Raw genomic sequence first — 17,161 nt, 5'->3', positions numbered from 1 at the left:
TGAGCTGCCCCTGGTGCTCAGGCTTTCTCAGCCTTCAAGGAAAGGCCAGTCCTGGGATGTGGAAGAAAGGGAGGATGTTAAACAGTGGTATCAGTTTAAGGCTGACGAAAGTACTAATATGAAGAACAAAAAGTCACGACATTGCTCAGACCTAGTTCAAGATGACATATCTGGACAAGAGATTCTTGCACGAGGCATTAGGCTTTGAAAGAATGCGGCTTCTTTAGAAGAAAATGGAAGAAGGCCTGAGGAGAAACATGGGATTAGCCTTCATGTGTGCAAAAGGCTGCTGCAGAGATGTAGGGACTAACCAGATCTTCATGGCGGTGGTGGAAATAGGAAGAAATAGCACACCTTGCTTACGACAAGAAAGGTTTGGGGGAGATCTCATGGAAAACACTAATACTGTGATAGAAAAGCCCTCTAAATGGATTTTCTTTGGGGGGGCTGTGAAGTCTCAAATGTTAGTAGTCTTTCAGAACAGGAGAGAGAACTAGCTGTCAGGAGTGCTCTAGATACAGTGGATACTGCTGCCAAGAAAGAAGGGGGACAAGCTGACCTTCTTTATGGTATCCTATGGTATGGCTGGGAAACACACTTTCATGGGTGCAGTGTCCAACTGGAACCAGCTTCTTAAAAGGCTCCACTGCTGGAGCTTCTGCAAGCATGCCAAGAATAATACAGGTAAACTCGATCTTTGTTCACTCAGCAAGCTGAGCTAGGTGATCTCTGGAAGTTCTGCCAGTCCCAACTTTCTGTGCTTCTAGACTAGCCCAGCAAAACACACCTGAGAGTGTGCAGCTGTGCTAGTGAAACTGTTCTTTAGACTGGTACAGTAAACCAGAACTGATCCTAGGAGTACAAGCAAAAGGTGACCGGCATGTTACCTATGCTAGAGAGCAAAACCAAGCAAGGTTTTCTTACTCTTTATCCCTCCCTGACTCACGTAACTCAGCTGACAGAATTATCTAGTACAGACAGGACCTCAGACCACAGCTATCCCCATGAATCAGTGTGAGCAAAAAAAAGGTCCACCCAGAATAAGGTGGAAAATGGTGCATTTGTGAAGGTACTGGCTGCCCTGGTGCTTGAGACAGAGATTGGAGTGACTGTTTCCAGAGGTCCCAACCAGCATGCTTCATCTGTATAGGACACCTGCTCATGAACTCCACTGAAGTCAAAGGCAGTATAAGGCAGGGCTTTACACATGAGCATTGCAATCAACTTTATTCTAGTTAAGTATTTCAGTCTCAATCCACAGTGGTGTGCAATAAATGGCACCAAAATCCTATGTGACACCTGACGGCCTTAACCCAGAAAAAAGGCTGTCTCTTTTTTCCTCTTCTGATCAGCTCTGCACTTTACTTGCTTCCTAAGGCACTACCAGAGTTGGGAGGCAGTCTGTTTGGAATACACTTACTGAGTGCAGCAAATGAGGTGCCCTGAGCTAGTTTTCACATCTAAGCCACTTTCTACTTCTGTCCAGCTTGCCTGAGGCAGAAAAGTTGCTCTGGCTTCCTTGGGGCATGGAGAAGAGCCAGAGAATTTACTCCAGCTCCTTATTGCCTTTTTGTTTTAGAATCAGTGTTTCCAAAGCTGTCTATGAGGCTCTTTTAGGAAGGCTTGCTCCATACTTTCTGAAGATGTAGAGCCACCCACAACAGACAGGAAGAACATGGATGGTGGTAGAGCATGGTTCTGCAGAGGAAATCTACCCTAGCAGTGGCAGCCTGATATCTGTGGAGTTTCAGTAACATAACTGCGTATAACCACACAAGCACATTATTAGTGCCTTGCTGCTGAGGCAGAACCTGCCTTGGTTCCTCTCTCTTCCTGAGAAGTCTGACATACACAGGTGTCAAACCCAGATCAATGCCGCCCAGATGGGTGAGAGGGGCTTTGCTAGGGCAAGGCACCTGCAAGCTATGAGGGTGGCATTGCTGCAACACAGTGATCTTCACTTTTTTAAATCATCCTGTGCTGACATTGAGCGCGGGTTTTGCTCTTAGAAGTTGTGTTTTCTCATGAGTTATTGACCTTTGCACTGTAATGTTTCTCATTTAGCAGCTGCCCCAGAGCCATACGGGGAAAAACGTGAGAGAGACTCAGTGAGCTCGGAGGATGTCAATGGCAAGTCACTGTGGGACGGTGTGGCTTCTTTTCAATGTCCTCCTTTTTCTTCAGACAGAGCAGACAGGTACAACCTTTTCTTTAACTTGGCTTTGTGCAGCTCTGCCTAAACTGCACAGGTAATTATTTGCCATTATTTGTGCTTTGTGGGGCAGGGTGACATCACTGAAAACTTAGTAGCTTTGCTTTATCACCCACACTGCTCTTGTTTGCATGCTATAGTATCCATGACTCAGTCACTAGGGGAATAGCGTAGAACTAGAACAACTCTGTCAGTGTAAAACACTGGTTTCGTATGTCAATACAAAGTGCTTTCAAACTGACAGCACAAATGACATGCTATTCTTCATTTCCTCAAGAGGTGTGAGAATTAAATTACCTCTACTGTCAATGTTGTTTCATAAGCTATTGGGCGACAAAATGGACCCCAAGGCATTTAACAGTGCAGAGGGGAACTAGAACTCCACATTGTTGCCTAATGTGCTTCTGTAAGTCTCAATGCAAATACTGTGCCCCTTCTGGAGGAAATGTCCCACCTGTGCCTTTGAGGAAGGAGCCTAAATGCTGCTCTACAGAGTAAGTGCATGGAATCATAAGGCAAACATGATGCATGCATTGTCATTAATTTTGCTATAAAAGTCATTCAGAGATGACAGAGGAATGGATGGACACAGCTGAACAAATACCTGAATCATCCAAATTACAAGAGTTCATGGTAAAAGGAAGATTTTCACTTCCCAGAGATCAGGTGGGAGGTACCTGGCAGGACGTGGGGCACCCTGAAGGTTCTCAGGATCTTTGAAGAACAATTTTTTGATACAGAGTTGTAGGAAGGCAGCCTCGAGTGGGCTATTCTACATTTGACTCTAACCAACAGATTGGAAGTAGTTGTGAATACAAAGACGGAAGATGACTTTAATAAGAGTGATTGTAAAATGACAGAGCTCATGGAAGAAGTAAATAAAAAGAACAAGAGAATAAAATCAGTGTACTTTCAAAAGAGAAAAAAATACAGTTATGATTCCAGGGGAAACAAGTCTAAGGGGGATAAAGGAGTCCAGAAGATTTTGACTACTTCTAAAAAAAGACCTATGGTGTTTAGGTTGCATGTCCAAACTATCCCAAGACTGAGGAAGGATGGAAGGATTTGTATGAAGAAATCATCCTGGTTAAAATCATGAGTGTCTTCATAACCTGACTTCCAGAAGGAAGTATAGAAAAAAATAAAATTAGATCAAATTACAGAGGATGAGTATAAAAGAATAGCAAGCATGTAGGCATAAAAACAGAAAGGCTAAGCCATACAATAAGATAATCAAGATATGAAAATCGAGGTCTGATTTAAGATTATGGATATTGGAAGAGACACCAAGAAGAATGTTGGTCTGTTCCCAGTGGGGAAGAAAATCTTTCATCACTAAACAATCAGTTTATTTGGCCCAACAAGGAGAAAAGAAACTGCCAACTTGGACTAGAGAGGAACAAACCATATCAAACCCTCTAAGCATTTCCTCTAAGGGCAGGATAACAGGCTGAGTGACTGCAAAAGATGCAGTAGATGTCAGATCTCTGGATTTAGGAAGGCTTTTAACATAATCTTATGTGGTATTGTAGCAGATGGAGAAATGTGGTTTTGGATCAAACTACAGTAGGGCTGGTGCATGATTGGTTGTAAAACTGTGCTAGCCAATGTTTCACTGTCAAATGGAAGAATATGTAGAGTGCAGGGCTCCACAGAGGTGAGCCTTAGGACCTCTGCTGTTCAGCATTTTTCAGTGACTTGAAAGACAGAAGAAAGTGTTTACTCACTGCATTTATAGCTGATTTCAGATGCGAAAGGCTAACAGAAATTTTGGAAGGCAAGATTAGAGTTCAAGACAATCTTGTGAAACTGGAGCAGGGATCCAGCAAAAAAAGGATGCAATTTGGTAAGAAAACCCCCCAACATTTCACCCTCAGTCCTTCAATGCATAACCAAGTAATTTGGTAAAATATGTAATAAAAAGGGAAAGGGAATGAAGTCTTCTCCATTTTCACTGGCACAAACAGCTAGGACAAGAAGTCATTGGATCACATTGCAATGAGAGAATCTCAAGTTAGATATTAGGAAACACTTCTCAGACAATGTAAGGCCAGTCAAGCAGGGAAATAGACTGAATGGGTGAGTTGTGGTATCTCATTGTGAATCTGTAGAAACAGGTTAGGCAACATCTGTTAGGACTGATTTACTTCTGCTTGCCCTCACACTGTGAGACAGTGCAGGGAAGACCTCTCAGATTCTGACTGTGACCTTATAATGTCAAGGATTGAGCTGAGGTGAGTAATGTGAACCATATAAGGATGGAAAAGAAATAACATGAGGATCTACTATTAGTCCAATATTTTATTTATTACTGTTACTTTAGTTGTTGCTAATTTGTTATTCTCCTTCCAGCATCTTCCCACTTTTGTTCGTCTTTGCCTTAGTAAGATGGCCATTCTGGGAAGTATGGATTACCTCTGCCTTTCCCTTCAACGATCCGCTAATTATAGCTTGGAAACTATCACCGCATAAGAAGTAAAATAATAGTGGTCTCCCTAATGTTAACAGCTTACGATTTTTTAACAACGATTTTCTGATTGTTCTTATTACTAAGGCTTTTGACAGGCATTGCAGAGAATTTCACAGAAGGTGAGGGTTTTGACCAGTGCTCGCAAGCAAGGTTTTATGAGATGCTTGTGCTTTTATGAAGTCAGCGTGAATTTGTAACTTGCCTATAAATTTGTCTCCTTTGCAGTCATACCAAATGCATGCAATGTCAACAACGGCAACTGTGAACAGTTCTGCAAAGCTGAACATGAGGGAGTAGTATGTTCCTGTGCTGCTGGCTATGCTCTGGGCAATGACAACAAAACCTGCATTCCTGTAGGTATGAAGCCACATTTGAAGTTCCTTCTATGGGACAGACATCAGATCTTCACTGTATTTGGGAAGTGCTGGTCCATTGCAGTGCTGTCACTGCATAAGGGATAATGCTAACTGTTCACACCTTTCACATGGTTTGCTTGAAATGTAACCAACAAAGAGAAAACGGTCTTAACTAAAGGTCATAATTTAAGCAATGTCAAATTGAGCAACTATGAGCAACGTGCAGTGGCAAAATTAGCACACAAAAGTGTACTCAGCAAATCGATATGTTCTCAGAGCACAGAGTAAAACCCGTGTTCCATCAGATATGAAGCCATGTGATAAACTGATGATCACAAGGGGGCTGAGATTTCTCTTCTGTGGTAGTTCAAAGCAGGCCTTTTGTACTCCTAGGTCTTGTTAGTAAGAAATGGGTTGGATTTCTCATTGGTGAAAATTAGTTTACATTCAAGGCCTCCAGTGCGTGATGAACACCTAGAGATCCAAATTAGTGGGAGCCCAAGAAACTTCACCCTTTGCAAGATACAGTCCACAAGGATTTATTATAATTTCAGTGCTGCTGACATGATTTGATTGAAGTTATTTGTCACTTGTTTTCCCTCAAATATAACCTGTTCCACTCTAAAAGAATAAAACCTACTTTTCTACTTTTTTTAAAAAAGTTACTTCTCTACTGTTAATTTATAGTAACCTAATAAGTGAATAAGTACAGATATTAAACTTAAACCTCATCAGTTTTTCCTGCATTCAGAGAAAGTGTACCTTAAAATTATTAATTTAATCTATTATTGTGTCAGTCTGATGTTCTTTGTTGTAATGTCCTTTGTAAATAATATCAAATTGCTCTCATGAGTCCTACAATTCCTAACATAGAATACCTTACTCAATTTCCCAATTACAAACATTTTAATAATAGCATGTACATGAAAATAACAATGCCAATAACTGAAGATGCTTAATTTTTAAATACTTTGAAAATGCTGTCTGGGACTGAACCCACAGGCACGTTTTAGGACTAGAAAATTATTTTCATTTTTTAACCATTCTAACCCACCTCCCTTGTTGTATCTGCCAAGATTTTGTTACTGTCTTGAAAATGCTTTCAGAAATTACCCTGATAAGGACATCTGTTTAACTAATTGGATTGCAAAAGGCTGCTATCAAAGTATTTCCCTTGAACTGTTAAGTGAGTTTTCTCTTCTCTTATTTTCATGAAGAGTCGATTCCCTGAAAGTGACCTGTTTCCCTACAAAACACTTTTCCCCACAATAGGTAACTATTTGTAACAGCAAAAGGCTGCTTTTGAATTCTGTTTCTTATAGTGGAGAACACCTGAGGTGCACTGGAAGTTAGATTTACTTTTCTAAGCATGAAACTGTCCATTATACTTAGGGCTCTGTCAGGCAAACTGATGAATCTCACTGTGGTGATGTAAACCAATTTCACCCACAACTCTCTGTCCTTCCATTCTGCTGGACATTACTACCACTTGCAAGTTACTTGGCTTGGTATCTGAGGGATGGCACAGACACCATCCAGCACAGAAGTGGAAGTCATGGTCCTCCACATATTGGCTTAAATCACCACCAAAGGCAACTCTGAGCTAAAGTGAAGGACTGGTAACGTGTCCATAGCTGTTTGCCAAGGATATGGAAGGGAATGCCTTGATCTCAACAAAGCACAGGTGCCTCAGAGTTACGGAATTGCCCACGCATCGAGTATTAGCATTTTGGTTTTGCCTTCACAGTCAAGTTCCCATGTGGTAAAATTCAGAGTAGTCATGAAGCCAGTCCAGAAGACATCACAGGAACCATGGCAAGTCTAGATGCTCATCTTGAAAATGAGAAAAGCGCTGAGGCCTTGAGCAATCATACTGAGGTCACAGGGGAAGCTGGCACTTTACCTACTGTGTGTCCATGGCAGGTAAGGCTCCCTCATTCTGGGATATTAAATACCTGACCCTGCTCACCAGGAACTACAATCATTTCCTCTTCATCATTCCCTGACTGAAGCATACTTCACTTCACTTTCCTCATGCCTTAAGGAGAAACCTCTTCCTCATGCTCTATTAATGCAATTGCTTATATTCAGTTTGGGTGCCAGTGTGGACCTGTCTTAGAGCAATGCTTAATACATGCAAAAAATTGCCTGAAATAGTGTTGCAGATAGACTTTTGGGCCCTCCATTGCCATGGGCACCTAGCTTGATTTGATGCAGGCTTCCCAGCTCCTCTAAGAAGAACTGATTGAATAAACCAGAACAGACCAGAACTGGTTCTTTTAGTTCTGCAGAAGACAAAAGAAGACACCACTGCACAGCTGACCTGCTTGCCAAAGCAATGGGTTTGACTCACTGTGCTGTTCATACATAGCATGGTGATTGATGGAACAGCTAAGTCTCATTATAAGGCAATTGTCAGGGCATCTGAGAACCACAATGCATTTATGGGCTTGTGGCCACAACTGCAGCCATGCTGAGGGTGACAGCAATGCAGAAAGAGGATGGAGATATAAAGTCTGGATGGTAGTGGAAGAAGGAGTAGGTGTACTGAAACGAGCTGGTGTCAACATTTTGAGTGATCATTCCACTCTCTTGAGTACTGCATTTCTGCTGGACAGTTAGATCTCCTGCTTTCAGTGAAGATATGCTCTGTTTCAGCATCAAGCAAATGCTGAAAGGGGTAGGCTAGGACAGATGCGGAATGGCAGGTACTGGATGTAAAGCCATGCTTCCCAAAAAGACATCCTCCCTACCAGCCACCCAGCTACTCAGGTTGCAACATGGCAGTATTGAAAGAATGGTTGGAGTTCCTATTAAGACCAAGACTGAAGCAAAACAAAAACCCAAACAAGAATAGTGCTCTTACAAAATTAGCTCAAGTTGCTTAAAAAATAACAACAACAAAAAGCTGTTAGTAAAATAGCTGAGTGCATAAGCTGTGTTTTGAGTGACGAAAAAGGTCTGTCTTGACAGGTTTCCACTGCAATGGCTATGCTTGAGTGTAACTCTCACTGTCTCTGAATTAAGGATGTTTTTGACAGACAATACATGTGAAAATTTCTGTCCTAAGAAAATTGCTTGAATCTCAGCCAGCTGTTCAGGATTCCTCTTTGTATATCTTTTTGTACTTTAGCTTTTTTTCCCTCTCTTTGCAGGCTGTTCTAATTCATAAGGATGGTGACATGTTTTGTGGGGGGACAATTCTGAATGAGTATTTTATACTTACTGCAGCTCATTGTGCTAACCAGTCTGAAAAGCCTATGGTTCTTGTCGGTAAGTGGTAGTTATTTTGTCCCTTTACTATAAAAATATGTGCTACAAAGAAACTGTCCTGTGTTCTAGTCTCCATATGCAAGATACTGAACTACCCTAGGTTTTTGTTTTTTTCATATCTTTTTATCTCACCACTGCCTTTTCTTGTCCCTTGACTAGTAGTGAAAAGCATGAACTTCATACACGGACAGTTTCTTTCAGCCTGGTTTGGCCCAGTTTAGCTTGTGTGTGATATGGGCCAGGTTTAAATCAGGAAAGTATGTTGGCAAATCAAGTTGAGCTGATTTGGTTAAATTAGTCTAACACTACACCTTTGTGCAACTTTCTGTGTTGGCAAAACCTTGAAGAATTCCAGACGCAGCATTCGGATGCTAATAATAAATATAATAAATGTTTTGACAACATGTAGCTACTAGTTGGAAGTGTGTTCCATATGTGAAACCACAAATTCAATATTTATCACTGTAATTTATCACGAAGTATCAAAAGTTCTAGGCATGTAACATTCATGTTCCAGGTCATAAAAATTGCACTCACTCTACAACAGTAAATCAAAGAATATTTTTGTCCAAACTCCAGTTGCCTTTCCATTTAATTCCCAAAGAGACTTCATACAAGTCGAGAAAAACTAAATATATAGTAACTCTTATATTTTCCTATGGAATTCTGATTGCATAAGTTTTAAAAGATAATGAATATATATTTCCTGTTTAAGTCTGTTTGACTGTTTTGCTCAACAAATGAAAGGGCAAATCCTGCTCTTCTGTGTTGGGGCTTTTGGTTTTATGTCATGAGTGCCACTAGGAATGTTGTAATGGAGCCCAAAACTTCATATGAAAGTTCTCACTGAGAGCATCATACTGATAGCAAAGTCCAGACCCTCTACTTGCTTGGCACTTTGATGTCATCTAAACCTGTCCGAAATGGGTATAAAATGCTATAACATCAGGATACAGGCCTGGTCTATCTTACTTGTAAAGTAAAAACACCTATACAAAGTGCAAGAAACTTTGGTACCTTCTTGTGTTGAGATAGTGTTTAGGCTTGCTGGTATTGTCATATTAACAATCCCTTTAATAATCTGATGCAGGGGAAGTGGACAGAAGAAAGAAAGAGCCAAGCGAAGCAATACACATGGTGGAGAAAATAATTATAAATGACGCATTTGATTTAGCGACTTACGATAGTGACATAGCCCTTATTAAATTAAAGGAACCTATAACATTTTCTGAGTATGTTATCCCAGCATGCCTTCCAGAGGAAGACTTTGCTACTGAAGTTCTGATGAAGCAAGCATCTGGAATTGTTAGTGGCTTTGGGAAAATCTTTCAGCGTGGACGGCTGGTCAAAAGAATGAAAGTGTTTCAAATCCCTTATGTAGACATGGGTACTTGCAAGCCTGCCATTCGTAGTCTGGTCACAGAAAACATGTTCTGTGCTGGTTATGATAAAGATGGAAAAGATGTCTGCCAGGGAGATGGAGGAGGCCCCCATGTAACCCAATACAATGGCACTTACTTTGTTACTGGCATCATTAGCTGGGGTGAAGGGTGTGGAACGCCAGGAAAATATGGAATATACACCAACTTGTCAAAGTTCCTACCCTGGGTAAGAAGTGTTTTGACCCAAAACTTTTAATGGCTTGACATTTAATCAACCTAATTGTCTTAGCCATCAGATCTGACCCCTAAGTAATGCTGTCATCTTTTTAATACACCTGCTAAAATTCTGATAGTTGATGCTTCTGTTAAGAGATGCCATCTATTCTTTCATGAACGAACACCTGGTTTTCAGAAAGTGGGCTTAGACTTCAAAACAGAGCTTTCTGGTTTTGGAAAATAATGAAATTTCTTCAAAAAAGATCATTTAGGAACTCCATCTTCTCTTGCTATAGTTAAACAAATTTGTCTATGGAAGTCTTTGGCTGTGCTAATAAACCCTCTCCCTTTGCAATGAAAGTTGGAATTAAGTCAACATTTGTGTGTCAGTACTTGCTTTATAAAAACAAACCAGACTAGGGCAATAACAAATTAGGACAGTATCAGAGTAACACAGTATTTCTAAAGCCTCAGGGCAAACCGCTTAATCTTCTAGATGTATATTTAGGCACCCAGAAAAAGCTAGAAAATGCAGATATCACGGATACATCTTCCACATGAGTCTAAATAACTGGATGTGTCACACAAACAAATGCCTTATTAGATTTAGCTAATTGAACTGGAAAACTTGTTTGCAATCATCAAAATCACTCATGTCCTGATATTTTCTTGCTTTCCTTCCAAGATACTTTCTTCACCATCATTATGCATTTTATGATTTGGCTGTAATAAAGTGAATGTATTGCACACCCCACATGAATTACATTTCATCATTTATATGAAGCATTCTTCACAGCTGAAGAGTTCTAAAATCTATGAAGGTAAATTGTCTTTCAAAACCAAAAAAAAGCCTGACTCCCTCTAATCAACCGAGCCTTACATGCTCTGTCTGCCTTTTTCAATGCAGAGGAAAAAAAGCCTTGTTCTTCAGCCAGCTCAATGGTACTTAAAAATGGTGAACTAGATATTTAAATGTTTGAGCCTTTACAGAGATATAAAGTACTCTGTAGTATGCTTTAAAAAGTGTGTCAGTGCATACTTTAGACAAAAGGGGAAAAAGATGTTGTAAATGACATTGTAGCATAATGACTGCAATATTTATCTCATTCCCTGGTTTCACAATATCCAGTTTATGAATGTGGAAGCCATTATTCTGTTTTTTTAATGAATTATGCTGATAAATCTGAAAGGAATAGGGCGGTTAAATTTGCCCTGAGACTGGCACTATCCTATTCCCGTATGAAAAACTCAGAAAAATCACTCTGGAGTCTGTTTCATTTGAATGAGGATTGTACGATCCCCCCCCCCCCCCTTTTCTCTGACAATATCTCCCTGTTATCCTAGCCTCAGTTTCAGGAATGCTAAATGAACTCCCTCCTGGAGTTTCTAAGAAATCACACCACATTGAAGGCCATAGCATTCAATCCCTAGTAGAAGAGCCCCAAAAGGTTAAAAGCTCAGCCCCCAATGGCTGCATATTTGACTCCCTAATGTTACTGCTTCAAAGGATTTACCCTGGCTTGACTTCCCATAGGACCTCCATTAAAATAGGGGTTATAATTCAGCCCTAAACTATATATTGAGATCTGAACCTGATATATGGGACTGCTGGTCACATTCAAACATGTCCCAGGGACTGTGGAGAGGCCATCGCATGTGACTTGCTCTGCTGACCAGTTCCGTTGTTGCCAACCATCTTTCCTCCTACCCAGCCCTGAATTACTGCTTGTCCTGACTGCAGCAGTCCTGATTTACTCATAATCAATCCCAAAAGGCACAGAAACCTTCAATGATCTTCGACCACCACTCATCATGCATTCAGTGGAATCAGTCATCTGAGCTTCTCCCTTCCTTACATGCCAGTTTATGTCTGCAGACTTGAAACACCTTCCTCATCCTACTCAGGTGTTCAGAATCAGGTAAAAACAGATTCTGTCTCCAGGGTCACTTATCCTAGCAGCTTAATCATGCAGAAAATTACAATTCTCACTCAAGATGTATACCAAGGCACACATTACATTGTCTGTGCACTGTCTAAATTCTATTTAAGTCCTCACAGAGAGGATAAAGTTGTAACTCAAACCATCCTGGAAGATTTACTTTGAAAGACAGATAATTTCATGCCATCCTTTTTCAATAAGGAGGGATTTTTTTTTCCTGTCATGAATACAGAAGTCCCCTTCCGAATGCCATCTAGAGGTGTAGCAATTGCACATATCCATGGAGTCCATGTCTCCTGTGGTTTAGGAGTCAGGGGTATGGCAGGAACCACATCAACCACGCAGTTATGTGTGCCTGGGACTGTAGATCAAAGCTCTCAGACTTTGGGCTGGAGCTGCTGAGGTTAGGACAGGGCTTCTCCTCCACTGTACCTGTTGCAGAGGAAGTGACCTACTGGTCACAGAAACACCTTAGATCATAACACCTGGAGTCAGTAAGGCCACCAGCCCATGGCCTTGGGAGTAGTAGGCAGAAAGAAAGAGGAATAGGCATGGAACAGGGAAGCCTCAGGAGCAGGGATGTGAGCACACGAGCAGAACATCATGAAGCACTTGTCCAAGTTCAGTGAAGTATTTCAGACACCACTGATAAGAAATCTGTATTAACAAGCTCTCAAAACCAGATTTATTTAAGTGGCTTTTGAAAGACAAAGTCCTACCATTACACAGAGCTTACGTTTCAGGTGTCAATCTGTTAAGTCCCAGATCATAAAAAGGTAAAGTTAAAGCACTTTCTTTTTTCCTCATTGTCCACTTCTGACTGTGTCAGCCTCCCAGAAGTTTGCTGAAAATCCTCTGTTTGGTTTTGTCTGTAGATCATACTCAAGCAATTTTTCCCTGAAGTCCAAGTTACAGTAATGGGAGAGTTTGCAGAGAAAAAGGGAGAAAAATCATACAAGCCTCATTCAAATGGAATAGACTACAGAGTGATTTTTCTAAGTTTTTCATAAGGGAACAGGATAGCATGCATCACAGGGCAAAATTAACCACCTTACTGAACTCCCTTATCTAGCACTGAAGCTACACCTAAGTGCATAAGTAGTATGATGTTCCCTGTGCATATGCTCTGCCATCTATGGCTGGTTTGTACTCACTTTTATGGGCTGCAATTTTGATAGGAAAAGGATGTTCAGATAGAAGGGAGGGAAAGAAACACTAAGGTAAAAGTAAAGGAAGAATTTATTTTAATTAATGAAATATTAACAACAATTACTAGGTATAGCAATAGGTGCACAGAAATACAAGATGTCAGAGCTTGCGTCTATCTAGATGTTAGAGTAGTTCCAGGATGTTTTTCCCTGTCGCAAGCTCTCAGGAGGCTTACACAACCCTGTGGCTGGGCTTATGTCCTCAGATAAAACCCTTGCTGTGGGTGCAGCAGCCATGGAGAGAATCAAACCTCCCCAGGTTTTATTCCTCCTCCCTTCCCTCCTGCAATCTGTAGCCTAACCAGAACGGCAGTTTTGACACTCCTCCAGAATGACTGCGCGTTCCTCCAGCTTTTAGACACGGCAATGCCCTTCGGATATGGCAAGAAAAGCTTTTTTTCCCCTGTACATAGCGAACAGAACAGGCTGATGACTGTCCAGATGTTTAACTGAATTATAACCCACTTTAACCCCACCAAGCATTAACCCTTTGTGGGATATGTGCTTCCTTTCTGCTGGCAGATGACAGTCATGTAGCTTCTGTACACACTGAGACCTGCTCATTAACATGCATGCTGATAAATGTGTTTCATAGGAGGAGAGTGTACTTTGGCATGTAAATGAGAGTAACCTGCATTATTCATTACTAGCTCTTGACCAAGACTACACGTGATCACACTCACCTGTTTTGGGTTGATTGATGACTAGTCTGGGCTAGGGGTTGCATTGACATTTTGTTCTTCTTCAACAGGTGTTTGCAAGTGGTAGCTTCTTCTTTAATTCAAAAAACACAGCTCTCCTTTGCAAATCTCCTGCTTCCATGTCCACTTCATCTATGCAAAGAATACCTATAGCTCCACAATATATTTGTCCGATAAATTCCCTTCTTAAACCACATTCTGACACAGAGGCATACAAATCAATCCTCAGACAGAACTACTGAGTTAGGACATGGTAAAACCTCACCTCTGGTGTCTCAGTCTCTTTGGAGCTAGTAGTAATTGCTGTGACCTACCTGCAGGTTCTGCAGGGCTCTTGCCTCTGGGGGAGGAGATATAATAACAGCAGGCTACAAGCATATGAGTCTATTGCAGAGGGCATCTCACATCTTTTTTTAGGGCTATGCATAGCAGCCAGTGGCAAAATGGGGCAGGATGGAAGGCAGAGTAAAAAACTCCACATGACTGTCTCCAGCACAGATGGCTCAGAGCAGAGGTGTTTGAAAGGACCCCAACCATGGCCTTGTTTTCAGTGACTTGAATTTTGCTGAGTTTCTGGAAGGGCATGAGAAGGGCACATTGTGAAAATGGCATAACAAGCATATGGAGATTGATAAATATATGGAGCTGACTACAATAACGAAAGCTGTGATCGGTTCCTCTTGCCTTGGCAGGTATGCCCCTCTCCTGCGTCAGAGATGCCATTCCCCTGCTACAAACCAAGCATGGCACATCATGGACTCAAAGTTGCATGATTTCCACTCTCTTAAACTTCATACCCTTCCTGCAGGCTGATCCCACTCTCCTTCCCTTCCTTATTCTATTTTTCCACTCTGTCACAGCCCCAACCACTTGTCCCACCACTCTCAGCCCTCCCTCTTCCCAATCTCTTCTTTTGCTCCTGTGTTCTCATGCTCCCTCACTCCAGTGACATTCAAGCAGCCCCTTCTTACACCCACACACTCCCTCTGGCCACTCTCCCCCTTCCCCTCATGATCACACCCACTGTCCTTCACACAGCACCAAGTTATACATCTTTAAACATGTTGGAGAAATCACATCCTTCCATTCTCTTCTGTCCCAACACAAAGCACTCAGCCTGAAGCCCTGTGGCAGCCACACAGGACAGGGCGGAGACATGGCAGAAGATGACAGCTGAGTCTGCTCCTCACGGGGTTTCTTTTAGAGGGATGGTCTCGTTCCCCATCCCTCCTCCTCCCAGCCCTGAGGCAGCAAACAGTCATGGTCGCTCCCTTACTCCATGGTCCCCAGATGCCACAGAAGCCTGCGGAAGGGAGCTGATGTCTGCAAAGCTTTCACAAAGAAGAAAAGAGGCTGTAGGCATGTGAGGTAGAGGAGGAGGAAGCACATGCTAGGAGCTGCTTCTGTACCTTTTGCTACAGGGTGGGTGTACTGCATGTCCCCTTCGCCTTGAAGCATGTTTGATCCACTGTCCATGAAACACAGCTAACCATGGCATTCATATGCTAGTCTGCAAGAGAAATCTCCTAAATAGAAACAAACCTGCAAGCCCAGCAATCGGATATTGATTGGGATCAATAAGAGTGGGGATGACTTCTGGAAAGGTCCCCTTTGAAAAGTCACTGTCCCCTTTTGGTAGTGTACAAACACATTTCCTGAAGGCATATAACAGTGGCAGTTACTCAGAAGAGCCCCCCCCATGGCCTGCCCTCTGCCAAGTGAGGAGTGACGGATAGCGTGGGGCTGTAGCATGAGGTTGGTGACATCGGCATGTCCATGTCACCACCTCGTCACTGCAGATGCAGCTTTTCTGCAAGCCCTCTTCCCCTGGCTTTCTGCACATGCCTGTGTCACTCACTTTGGTTCCTGAATATTTGGCATTACTGTTCCGGGGAGCCACAGCCCCGCTTTTATGGTCCTTCCTCAGAGAGGCTGTGGTCACCACCGTTATGAGGGACCCCCAAGGCAGCTGCAGGCTCTGAGGCAACTCTCAGAGTTACAGAGTGCGCAAGATCGTTTAAAAGAAACAGATTCTGTGCATTTTGGGGGAGTCATCTTTAAGCAGGAGGTAATCCTTAACCAGCTCTACAGGAAATAGGGCTGTGGGACACTTTATTGAAGCACATCTCCATATGCTCCCTATGATGCTTAAAGGAATGGAAAAAAAAGTTTCCATCACTCTTTATAAAGAAACATGTGAGGGAAGGATTGTGTTTTTAAAACTCTGGTCTCTGTGTAATTTTCCTTAATAATATGAAAATTAAAAAGTAAGGTCTGTTGCAATAATATCGATGTCGAAAAAGGAAAGTCAGTGCCATACATGAGTGAGTACACTGTGACCCATTCCCAAGGACACAGCAGCTCAGCCAGGTATATTTGATAAAAAAAAAAACAAAGTAAGAAAAAATTAACATGCAAACAAAGCTCTGGGGAGAATACAGCTTCTGAAGCTCTGTGTTGCTATTATTAACCTAATTTGAATAATTACCTTATGCCTACAAGGGTTCCTTAATTGACAGAGGTTTGCAAAATGTAAACAGCTTGTTTAAAAATAAACTTTTTTTGCAGATGCACCTTTTTGTGCTGGGTTCTGCGAAGTCCTGGGGCTATGCTGACATCAAGTGGCATCACATCTTTTACCTCAGTGTGCGAAAGGGAGCCAGACTTGCTGTACCACGTATGCGCCAGGGGATATTCGCTGTCACAAGAGGGCAAAGACACGTAAGCACCAGCTGCAAAGGGAATATGGTTATACCCTGGCTGGCAGGCACTTGGGGGTGGATGGTCAGCCTGAAAAGTGCAGAAAAGCATCCCCACAGCCCCCAGCCAAGAAAACCACCCTGGCTCGGACAGGGACAGGCAGCTTTGTCGCCTCGGGGGAATGATGGGGAGCATGGAGAGCTCATTTGCTAAGAAAAGCCTGACTCTTAGTCAACCAAAGAGGATGGGAAGGTATGTTAATTAGTTCTGCAGAAATATCAAGGAAGGAGAAACAAGTATGTAAGGTTAGAAACCGGCTGTGAATAAAATTAGACTTGCTCTTAGAAGGGTTTTAACTCAGAGTGAACTTCTGGAACAACGTCCCTGTGGATACCCTGCAGGAAAAACCTCCCACATTGTGGTTTTAATGTGGAGGCTACTTACTTTCTGAAGGCATTGGGGTCCATGACGTGAGCTATTAGGTCAGCCCGGCTTAGCAGGGGCCGGCCTTGGTGAGCCACGAGGTCTGTGCCAGCCCTACTCACCTGGCTGCGCGCTCGACCCATCTGCTTTCACAGGCTGCAGCTGAAGTAAAGTGATGTTTTAGTTTGGGATTTACCTGGGAACGGTCAGATCAGTTAGACTTTGCTAAAAGAACTGCATATTCAAAGAACAGTTTGGGGTATATATGATGAGAAAACAC

The 17,161-nt window shown here is 42.2% G+C and overlaps 1 protein-coding gene across 3 annotated transcripts; it reads left to right on the top strand.

Annotated features, from left to right (window-relative positions):
• Window positions 1-1,993: 1,993 nt before the first annotated feature.
• LOC112981388 (coagulation factor X-like) lies at window positions 1,994-10,619 on the top strand. 3 transcript variants are annotated; one of them, XM_064503767.1, is made up of 6 exons: window positions 2,015-2,197; window positions 3,951-4,058; window positions 4,908-5,039; window positions 6,786-6,961; window positions 8,194-8,311; window positions 9,402-10,619. In XM_064503767.1, the coding sequence occupies exons 1-6, from the start codon at window positions 2,122-2,124 to the stop codon at window positions 9,947-9,949; spliced, it is 1,158 nt and encodes a 385-aa protein (XP_064359837.1). In that variant the 5' UTR covers window positions 2,015-2,121; the 3' UTR covers window positions 9,950-10,619. The 3 variants fall into 3 exon arrangements, with proteins under 3 accessions (XP_064359843.1, XP_064359837.1, XP_025952784.2); XM_064503773.1 differs by lacking the exon at window positions 6,786-6,961 and having other exon boundaries at window positions 1,994-2,197; window positions 4,908-5,035; XM_026096999.2 differs by lacking the exon at window positions 3,951-4,058 and having other exon boundaries at window positions 2,036-2,197.
• Window positions 10,620-17,161: the final 6,542 nt, after the last annotated feature.

Source organism: Dromaius novaehollandiae, chromosome 1 (genome assembly GCF_036370855.1).
Source record: "Dromaius novaehollandiae isolate bDroNov1 chromosome 1, bDroNov1.hap1, whole genome shotgun sequence".
NCBI lineage: Eukaryota > Metazoa > Chordata > Aves > Casuariiformes > Dromaiidae > Dromaius > Dromaius novaehollandiae.
This window is presented reverse-complemented; position numbering and strand designations above follow the sequence as displayed.

Coding starts and splice junctions, on each gene's coding strand:
- LOC112981388 (XM_064503767.1), top strand. CDS start 2,122: ATGTCAATGGCAAGTCACTGTGGGACGGTGTGGCTTCTTTTCAATGTC. Junction 2,198..3,950: donor TCTTCAGACAGAGCAGACAG/GTACAACCTTTT, acceptor CTGCATTTATAG/CTGATTTCAGATGCGAAAGG. Junction 4,059..4,907: donor CAAAAAAAGGATGCAATTTG/GTAAGAAAACCC, acceptor TCTCCTTTGCAG/TCATACCAAATGCATGCAAT.